This window comes from Melospiza melodia, chromosome 2 (assembly GCF_035770615.1).
Source record: "Melospiza melodia melodia isolate bMelMel2 chromosome 2, bMelMel2.pri, whole genome shotgun sequence".
NCBI lineage: Eukaryota > Metazoa > Chordata > Aves > Passeriformes > Passerellidae > Melospiza > Melospiza melodia.
In genome coordinates this window covers 15314747-15325931 of record NC_086195.1, presented here as the reverse complement: position 1 = coordinate 15325931, position 11185 = coordinate 15314747, and the positions used below count along the sequence as shown (strand labels likewise).

General features: G+C 35.1%; 1 protein-coding gene across 7 annotated transcripts in view; it reads left to right on the top strand.

Moving 5' to 3' along the window:
• Positions 1-11185, top strand: part of CNKSR2 (connector enhancer of kinase suppressor of Ras 2) — a 206348-nt gene that overhangs the window by 126146 nt on the left and 69017 nt on the right. For all 7 annotated transcript variants that reach the window (XM_063182554.1, XM_063182551.1, XM_063182546.1 and 4 more), the window contains 2 exons: positions 2700-2789; positions 4203-4417. In XM_063182554.1, the coding sequence (XP_063038624.1) occupies positions 2700-2789; positions 4203-4417 (305 nt within the window). The remainder of the gene's footprint in view (positions 1-2699; positions 2790-4202; positions 4418-11185) is intronic.

Below are 11185 nucleotides of genomic sequence, written 5' to 3'. Positions count from 1 at the left end.
CAAAATGCACTCTTTCTACACAAGTACACCATCCTGCTGAAAAATCTTCAGAATCCTTTTGATTTCAAAGTGTTTTCAAGTGTTTTCTAACCATGCCCATTCTGTGCAAAATAACTAAGTTTTGAAAATGGATACATCAATTTTATTACTCCAGTATTTCAAGTATTACAATTGGTGGCTGCAGTCAGTTCCATTAACAGAGATGTACTCACTGTTCCAGACATTAAATTTTAATGCTGGTGGTTGAGAGGGAAGAACACATTTCTTCTTCAAGGACTGCTGAATCTATTATTTTGTTATAGGATAGCTTTTTCTGCCTTTTTTTTTCTGTTAGCGGAAAGGGTCATAAAGACATGGATCAAAGACTCCACTGAAAATCAGTCATTATTTAACACATTTGTTTTACAGTCTTTCACTTTTGATCTCACTTTTTTAATGAATTCAGTTCCATTTTTAATGAATTGTCAAGTCCATTTTCATTTAAGGGTATTTTCTAAAAATATTACCATTTCAGCATTAAATTCTAAAATTTCCCACATGCATTTGTTAGCATAAGGTTTGTGGGTAGGCGTGGCCTTAGGGTTTCACAGAAATCTGGAAAATGACAATAACACTCTTCTGGCTTATGGTCACCCATTAAAGAAGGTCAGAGAGAGTTCCCAGGCCTAGAGAAATAATTATTTTCAACATGTACTTACCATTAATCTTGTGATGTGTCAACTTTTTTACAAAAATTTTCTCAGTTCTCCTTCGTGAGAGGTTAATAAGGCCCTTAGTAATTTCTTTACTGGAATTTTTTGATATTTTTTGACAATGTTAACAAAGATATTTCTCTTTGTTGCTCTTCCTGGCTTTGAAGTCTTCCATAGTTGCTGCTAATTTGCCTTGGAAAGCTTCTGTTCACATGCAAGATGAAAATTTTCCTAAGTGTCCTTTTCATAGAAAAGAGATTAGGGAATCCATAGGGGTGTAAAACCAAGGTTGTTAGGAGAGGAAACAGACAAATGAAACTTGAATTTAAGGAAAGAAACAAATTTGATCATTGCAGTTTTAATGCCAGATGCAAAAGCAGGTGCTTTGAACAGCTGAAGGTTTTGCAGAAAATTTGTTGTTACTTTTAATAAGAGATTTAAACAATCAATTTTGTAGCTTTTCTATTTTATTAAGTGTGCAGTTAATAAGATACTATGTGTTTAGCCTCACAAAGAAAAGAAAGTTTTCTTTCTAGAAAAAGAAACTGTTGAGAGCTGTTTTTGATCAAGTAAACATGAGCCGAATGCATTCCCCACTCAGGAAATGACTGCATGCACTAAATCTCACCAGCTTCAATCAGACTTAAATATGTGTCCCTAAATAGTAAAATGAATGATAAGAGAAAATTATGATTTTCCTGAGTAGTGAAGTATTTGTGACCTGATCCTGTGGTCTGAACAGAATGTACAACTTTTTTTGTCAATATTTTTTTTTAAGATGATAAAAACTTCTATCATTATGCTGGCTGAATGGTGTTGGTGTGTTTTCCATGGACACAGTACTACAGCAGGGAGATGGACATGTTTCAATATTTGTTTTCATTATAAACATGTATTTTTTTTCAGTGTATCTTGAATTTAACCTCAAAATGTGGAGTAAAATTTTAATGTAGGAATTTTCTACTAAAATAATTTACAGGACTTTTGAAGTTTTTACTTTAAGCTTTGCTACTTTTAAAATCAAACTATTTACTTGCTTTTTGGATTTGTGACTGGTAGATTGATTTAAAAAGAGCAAGGGCTGATCTTGTTGGGAAAACATTTTGTTTTCAATCTGTCAGATAATATGCCATGTGCTGTGCTTCTCTGTTTTGTTTCAATATATTATTTGCATACACTTTGTTTCAATACACTGTTTAACTTGCTAAAGAATTCAGACCATTCTAAGACTATTCTAAGTGGCCCCACTAAGTTCCTTAGCACACTGATTTTACTGATTTCCAGCTATTTATGTGAAGTCCCTAAACAGAAATCATAGTTTACAGCATTTTTTAAAATCAATTCAGCAGCTTCCAGTCAAAATTTAAAAGACAGAATAGTCTTCAGCTAATTTTATTTTTTTTTAATTTTAAATATATAAAATATATTTATTTTTATTGCTGTCTGAGATCAAAGTGAATTTAGCAATAATAATGCACTTTGCTTTCTGTGGATAAAATGCTACAAAAGAAATGACATGTAGAGGTTTTCTATTTCCTTTCTCAGTCACTGATGGATCTTGTAAGCCCACCAGCTAATATGCTATTTGTGAAGGTACTTCAGTGATATGCACGAGTTTCTGTTACCAACAATTCTCATGTGCTTTAAAACAGTTCTCCCATGTGTGTGCCAGGGGCTTCCAGAATAAGAAATAGATACTGCTCAGTGAAAGCTGAAGTAATTTGAATGTATTTTCAGTATCAGACGTCATTCCACTGATGACTTTGTAGGGCACTGGATTTATTTTCTAAACTTTAAAAAAATTCCATTAAATACTTAGCTGCTTCTTTTCTGTTAAAGAGAACAGAACTCCTGTCTTAACCTCTTGTTCAGAGGCAATGCTGGATCCTCTTTCGTAAGCAACCCTGTAGAATTGCAGCTTAGCACATAATTTGTTCTTTCTTCTAAAGAATGTTGGGTTAATGCTGCCTTATGGTGCATGATCTCAATTTTTTCCTCTGTTTCCAGGGAAGCTGAGGCCTATTTCTATGCCAGTAGAATATAACTGGGTGGGAGATTATGAAGATCCCAATAAAATAAAAAGAGATACTAGGAGAGGTAAGTAATCTGAACACACATCTTATACAAGGCAAGGTTTTATCTTGCATTAAGCTATATATTTCAGCATCATTTTGCTGCCTGCTTAGCTATATATGTTTGTGAACCTGTTTTGGTATTTTCTTTATTATATATGCCTAATTTTTTGCAGAGTCTATTTTAGGATTGAGAAGTTGGTTGGAAAACATTCTAGACCAGAATGGGATTTACTTCAAAATCAAAGAGGATAAGTTTTTCTCTGGGTTGTGAGACTTGGATACATTACTCCACGTACAAAATTATGATAACAGCAACCTCTGAGATTGCTGTTATCAACCAAGAACAAGATGTTACAGCAATGATAGCTATTTCTGTAAAAATAACTAAATATTCAGTAGGGATCACAAAACGAAATACTTAGGAATTATTAGGAAAAGAATACAAGACCAAATGAAATACTTAGGAATTATTAGGAAAAGAATACAAGACCAAATTTAGAAGCATTCTTATGCTGCCCTGTCAGTTGTTGTCATGGTATGTGTGTGGAATTCCAGTCTCTTAATCTCTTAAGAAAAATACAGTTGAATTCAAGAAAGTTTAGGAGACAACAAAAATTAATCAGATGCCTGAATTGACTTCTGAACTGGGGCCAGTTACACAGACTGGCCATTCTCAGTTTGGGAGCAGGACATAATAAAATTTTATAAAAGCTTGCGTGGACTGAAGTAAGGAAATAGGTTTGTCAGTGTTTAATCTGAAACAAGAGCAAAGAGCTCAAATATCCCTGTCAGATGCTGGATAAAAAGAAAATGAGCTGGTGCAGTTCATGTTCAAGCTGAAGAACATCTTGCCACAGGAGGTTGTGGGTACTAGAAGTTCACATTAATGCAGGGAAAGAGAGACAATTTTGTGAAAAAGAAATCGGATGAGGTTTCCTAAATTGACAGACATTGCTTCTGGGTCAGCTGCAAATTAGTACATGCTGAAGAGTATTCAGGGAAAGTATGTATGATATGGTGAATGATCCCCAATGAACATTCAGAGCAAATTAGTTTAAAATGTGTGGTGCCACTGACTTTTGTATTAATTATGACTCCTGGTTAAAAAAGTAGCAAAACCCACAAAATTATCATAGGTCCATCATTGCTCATTTTTTTTAAACTCCAAGACAAAATTTATTGATGTGCATCTTCTCTTATATTTTGTCCCCTTTATTTAAAACATACCAGAATAAGAGTCATGAATTTTCCCTACCAGAAGTTTTCTTTCTTATTATATCTGAACCAAAGAAGCATATGGGTTTTGTAAATTAAATAGTCCCAAAGAGTTAAAATTGGCAGTAGATCTTAGCAAGAATATTGCATGTTCTGGAAGCAGGATTTACATGCATGTAAAAGTTCACAATGATGTTTTGCATTACTTTCCTTTCAACAGAAAATTCATTGCTTCGCTATATGAGCAATGAGAAAATAGGTCAAGAAGATTACATGTTTCAAAGGAATAGCAAAAAGGATACTGGGAAAAAGTCCAAAAAGAAGGGAGACAAGAGTAGTAGTCCAAGTCATTACTCACTGTTGCCTAGTTTACAAATGGAGTCATTGAGGCAAGAAGTCATGGGCACACCTGGACCAGAAACTGCTATGTACCATGTAAGTAAAAATAATATTAACAAAAGTCTTTGCTCTGTGCTTGTAGTAAGAGACAGTCTTGATTTAATAGTGTTCTTCAAACCTTCTCTGGACTGCTGCTGTTGCACTGATTTATATTCTTCAGACAATAACTAAGTCTCCAAGAAATATTTCAGAATTCTTGATTTTGCTGTTAAGATGAAGGATGGACAGCATTATTTTATTCCCTGTATTTGAAAACGGCACTTTTGAAATGCAGTGTGGTATCTCTGCCTTGCTTGCTGCTGATGGAAAAGGAAGCAGCAGCAGTTTCCTGACTGGCTAGATACCTTCTTCCCAGCATCTCCATCACTGCAGTATGCTAAGTGTTGTCAGACAGCCCCTTTACTACAGGTACTTGGAAGGCCTGATAATGGCAGGAAAACTTGTGGGAGGTGTTTGTTTTCCTTTGAGGTAAGAGGAGCTCTAATGCATGTAACTGTTTTTAACATACAGCCCTCAGGAATGCAGGTATAAATGTGAAGGTAGCAGTTCTGCTGGATAGGATGCAAAAGGAAAATTGCAGTAACTTGCTCGTTTTTAAGTGTGTCTGAAAAATAGAGTTAGAAGATCACACAACATATTTAAAATAAGACATTCACCCCATAGCACTTTACATGTATCGAGAGAATACTCATCTCTCAGTGACATTTGTTTCTCAGTATATGTTAAATTCCTGACACTATGCAGTAACAAAATCTTTTATTTTAGGGTGCCATCTTTTTTTTTGCTTTGGTTCCCTCTGTAACATAGTAAGTCTAGTTTCCAAATTCTACAAAATTAACAATGCATACAGGAACTGGCGGATTCTCAAAGCTCTGGTTTGGAAGTTAATGAGCAACAGCAAGCATAGAATTGACAACAAGCATTTTTCATTTATTTTGGATATCCATCCACAAAACATTTCAAATGTTACCACCCCAAATTCCACAAGTATCAGCTAATCCTTCTTGTGCATCATTGCCATCTCTCTCTGTAATGCCGTTAAATCTTCAGCATCTATTTGAAAGTTTAGTTGGAGCTTATTACTTTATAAAAATAAATAAAGGTTATCCATTCTTTAGAATAAAAATGAGTATTGATCTGCTAACTGGTTATGGAGCAAAATGCTTGAAGTAAACTGAAAAAGGAATCTTGGACTATTGATTTGGTTATGGAGCAAAATGCTTGAAGTAAACAGAAAAAGGAATCTTGGACTATTGATTTGTCCAAGAAATGGGAAAAAGAAAGGAGCCCTTCACAAAGCATTTACAGTGCTCTGCAGCTGAATCTTGCTGATGTGCCTCTGGAAGCTGGCTGCTATCATGCAGTTCCAGAGTTTCTGCTTAGTGGTAATGACACCCAAGTATTCTGGTGCTTATTTCTTTTGCCACACAGCAGAGTCAAAGGTTTTTTAATAAATTGGGCAAAACTTTTCTTCCAATCTTAAATAAACAGTGCAGTGAGCACACAAAGAATGGGGGAGTACAGATAACACACAAGGAACTCCTATCTGTTTGCAGTAAAATTTTATTAAGCTATAGATAACAAATCAGACAATGAAAACATACTTTATACTCAAATTGCATCTTAAAGATCACTAAAAGAGTGGCTGTCCTATTAAAATTTTCTTTTTGCAATCAGCAGCTACCTAGTTTTTCCCAAAGATTTCAGATTATTTGTAAATTGAAGCCTCCCAATACGCATGAGTTGAGTGTAAAAGAACTACCCTGATAGCAGTGAAAGAGCTAGAGGGTTTTTTTTGTTTGGTTTGGTCTGGGTTTTTTCAGAAGTCAATGTTTTCATCATGCTAGAATATCAGGGGAAGAGAGAATACTGTGACTCTGTGCTGTGTATACCACAAGCCAGTAGATTTTTCTAAAGTAAAGAGCAGCCTTTACCATGTGGTTTTAGTTAAATTTGAACCTGTAGTGCCTCAATTGTTTGCATAAGGTCCCAGTGCTAAAGAACACTCCACCAGGCTTGTTAAGTAGCTCAAATCCCTCATTGCTCTTGTTTTTAAGAGTATTCATCTGTTACCCTGTGTTTACCTGGCTTCTAAGTCCAACTGTAATTTTAAATGTACCATTATCCATTATCCTCTGGTTTTAAACATCTTTAGTTACCAAATTTATCCCTCAATATAGGATTTTACAGGTTATAATCAAATAATTTTGTAGACTCCTCTTGCTTGCAAGAGTTATAATGATCTTCTTAGGTTTTTCTTCAAAAATTGTGTTTTCACATCCTTTCCTCATTCTCAAAATTCTTTCAAATTTTCATATCTAATCCTAAACTATCTTAAGCATCCTTCCTAAAGTATGTATGCCAGCACAGCACATAAATTTCCAGAAGCTGCTTGGAAAGGTTACATAACCATTCCTGTTCACTACTTCTCTATTTAAATGCTCAAAGGACTGATTAGTGATTTTATCCATAGCCTTGGAATGAGAGTGTGTTTGTTACTTGGTTTTAGTTTTATTTTTTCTGTAATGGTATTATTTCAAATCAGTTATAGGCAAGATGGATATTCCCAATCTAAAAGCTTTTATCTTGCATTCTTTGTTCTTAAAAAGAGTAAATTGTATATGGTTGGTCATGTTGAAACATGTAACTTCTTGGATATGCTTGATGAATAATCCTTGTCTCTGAAGCAACCCTAAGTATGAAATATGTGAGGGTAAGGACTCTGGACCCTCAAACTGGACCCCCATGACTCTCAAGTCCATAACAAAGGAGTATTGAAGCTCCAGGAATCTGGAGTCTGGTGTGGGATCTCCTTGATCTGAAATTATATTTTTAATGTGTGTTCTCTGTGAAATAGAAAGCATGCACATTTCATTTCTTCTTCTTTTTCTTCTATTTTTCCTTTTACTGAATTCCCTGGAGTAAAAGCCATGCTGCTCACTCAGCAGTAAGGTGTCATTCTCTGGTCTTTGATTCTGTTACCTTTATTCAGTGATGTTTTCATTCTTTTTTGACTCCATTGCTACAAATGTTAAATAATTTTGGACTAAAATGCATCCCACTGGCCTTTTTCCTTTTGGATTTTGCAGCCATTGACGTGAGCAGGTTGGTTGCCTTTTTACTGTGAAGCTTTTCTGCAGAAAAGCAGCTTTTACAATAATGCTGACTTCAGCTCCTTCTGCTGCTTTTATGTATAGCTGTATAGAAAAGAAAAATCTTTGATCAAAAAAAATACACTGCTGAATTAAATTACCACAGCAGAAATGGTATTATTTTTTCTGCTGTAAACAAAGTGGATGGTGTTAAAAAAATTACCATGGTAATGTAGAAGTGCCTGGTTGTTATTTGCTAAAAGCTATTCTGTAAAATGCCAGCAGATTCAAATTGTTATATTCTAAAATGATCACAAGATTGTGTCAGTCTAGCATTTTTCTGACTGTCAGGATACTAAACTTGCATTAAATCACTAGTTTCAAAAGTTTTTATTGTATTACTGACCTGCCTTTGCAATCAAAACTGTCTGGTCAAGGGTACATTTCAGTTGCAGCCTTGAAAAGTGAACAGGGTTTGCTTGTATCCACTGAACGTAACCAATGTGATAGCCAATACCACAGCAAAATGAAAACTAATTTGTGTTGTGTCTGTGAACTAAACATCTCTTGTATCCTCTTCTGGTGTTTCTGAATCCTCATATATAAATTTTATGCACTTCTTTGGTTTTTTTTCCCATCCTAGAAATTGTTTTCGGTGTTTTGTTTATTTCTAGACAAGTTATTGTTCTTGCATTCTATTTTTCTTCCTCAGTATTGTAAAAGAAACCAACACAGTGTGTTAATGTTTTTATTAAGCTGAGACAAACTGTTCGAGCTGTTGCTAATCTGATGTGCAGGCAGGTGTTCAATGTGATCTATTTCTGTAGGCAGAGAACAGCACATTTTGTCTTGAACTTTTGGGGCACAAGAGATGAAAACTCTGACATATTGTTGTAGTTTCTCAAGTTCATTATGTTTTCTGTAAAGGAATTTTCTTGGTGTGTTGTGCTTTGTTTTTGTTGAAGGAAAATAATGTGGTTATTTAGGAGGGAGATAGTCATAGGTCAGAAGAAGTTCAGTGTCAGGTTAATAATAATTTGCTGCTAACTGGATCAATACAACTTCCCCTTAGCCTAGAAGCAGCATTGCCATGTGAAGAAAAGCTTACAGGCTATTGTGGGTGGTAGTAAGTGAGATTGCTTTTTCTTGCATAACTCCCTGCTGTATACAATAGGCTGTAACCTCCACAGATAAACTTATATTATTGACCTTGTTTCTTCTCCCTTCCTGCATCCCATTACCTCTGCATTTTCCAGTGTATGCTCAGTTGTTCGTGTGTTCTTACCAATACATAGTGACTCGCTAGTTGTAGGACAAGTGGCAGAAAAATAACAGCTTCTCACTATGCTGTGATAACCAGACTATTTTAATTTGTTTAATTAATAGTGGATTTTTCTTAGTTACCTTATTTTCAAAGGCAAATAAAATTAGTTTAGTATGAAATGTGTCACTTGAAGTTCATGTAACTGAAACAGATCGCTCAGTAGTGGGTTGAGCAGATAAATCAAGGTTTTGTACCCTTGGAATTTTGCTAAATTTACGTGTGTTGATATGTACACATGCACTTTAATATTCCAGTTCTATTTTTAATAAGGGAGAAATGAAATAAAAGCTATCAGCTGGAGTTGTGCTGCAAATTGCATTAAGTTGGTCCAACTTTGGTAAACTTCTTTTTTTTCCTCTTTAGCAATGTATAACCATCCATGTGGTTGAAATGCAGCCTGATAACTCTTAATCACATAATTCACAGCAATACTTGCTGCAGTGAGCCCCCATGGAGAGCCAGGCTCTCTCCTTCCTACTCTGCCAGGGAGGCAGCAAGGACCAGGGGTGTGAGCAGGGCTCAGTTGGAGCTGCTCCTCCCTCCACAACTCCCCAGGTGGCTGTGCCAGCGCAGCTCCTTGGGTTTTCTCAGCAGAGCAGGTGGGGCAGCATCAGCCAGGGTCAGCTGGCTTCAACAGTGATCTTGTTGGGAATACTTCAAGTGAAGAAGATTTGTTTATGGACCTATTGCAAAAGTCAGTTTTTAGCTAATAATATAAATTGGAAAGGAGACAGTAACTTTTAGCCAAAATTACTTCTACTTAAATCATGCATATTTCCAGGTTTTTCTTGCCTCCTACAAACCCCTCCAGAAAAAATACAGGAAAATGCTTTCTAAAAGTTGAATGCAAAATGTATATGTTTAGATGTTGTCAATACAGAGAAGAAGTCACTAAAAAACTCATGATTTTGAAAACTTCAGATCTAACTGAAGTGGTTGATTTTCCTTTACTTCTCCTTTTCCTTTCTGCAGAAAGGCTGAAAGGAAGTAAAAAGTGAAAATACTTTAAACTACATATTTTTTTATGAAAATTCTTGAATCAAAAATGCATGTATTTATAAAACCTTTAATCATAGTACCCAATAACTAGCATCTTAAAAAGTGCATAACATGTGCATATAGTTTCCTAATAAACTTATGTGCTAGCTACCCATCAACCTAAAATTCTTCTAAAATTCTGCAAAAATTCTTCTTTATAAAAATAGCGACTAAAACACATTAAATAGTGTAGAATGATTTACAAAAAAACAGCCCTAACAAAACTACCCCACTGAAAAACTAGCAGTTTCCTACAATTTTGGATATCACAGTATTTAAAGAATTTCTGTTCAGTTAATTTTTTTGTTATGGGTATTTGTAAATAAACAAAAAATTTGTAGAGAACAGATTAAAAATGAGTTGAACAGATTTTAAGTAGGTGTCTGAAATTTTGAATGTCATTGTACCATTACAACAGATGGAGTTGGTTTTTTCGTAACTTAAAAGTGTCTGGAGTCCAACCATGGCATTATTTAAATAACAAGCCTCCTTTTTTCTTTTTCTCCTCCCTGTTTTCACAGTAGTCTATAGTTAGGCATGCAATTGTTATAGAATAAAAATCTAGCAGTTGGTATCAAAGTTCAGTTTAACCTGAGTGCATAGTAAAAAATATTTTCTAATAGAGTCTCCATAAATTTTGTTAATATTTGAATTAGTGTTAGTTCTTTGCTGTGGTCTTTCATCTCCATTTAAATATATGTATTAAAATAATACTGAAACTTGCAGATAGATTACAGACTTATGTGCTTTAATTATCTGCAAAGGAAATCTTAAACTCTCTTTTGAAAATGTAAGAATTATGTAATGTCAAGAAATTATAGTTGTGTTCCAGTTAAAAACCATTGGCATTTTATATTCCCAGCTAAGAAAGTGCACTGGATTTCAAGTAACTGTACAGAAATTAAATAAACATAATGAACAGTTTTAGAAATAGTCGTGAAAAATTTCAGTGTCTAATTACCACAGTGAGAAATTATTTTAAAAATCATTTCTTTACTGCTTTGTTGAAAGTTATCCCTTTACAGTCGAAATATAATTGTGCACACTGTACTGTGCTTCTACTCTGAAGGCAGAAAAATGCAAGCCTTTACTAAAAGTAGTCCATATGCTGTTAAAATGTCACAAGTGAACAAACTGTAATTTCTCCTGATGCCTGGACTGTTCAAAGACAGCTGTCTCAGACTGGGCTGGGAGGAGGCTCCTGGGTGCCTCAGGGCAAAGTCCAAGACTGAGCTGCTGTGGTGCCTGGGTTTCTCCTCAAGTGCTTCATGTTCATGGAGCTCCAGCAGAGCTTGGCTGGTAAGAGCTCAGTGCCTGGATGTCCTCTCTGGAGATAACTGGAGCATTTAA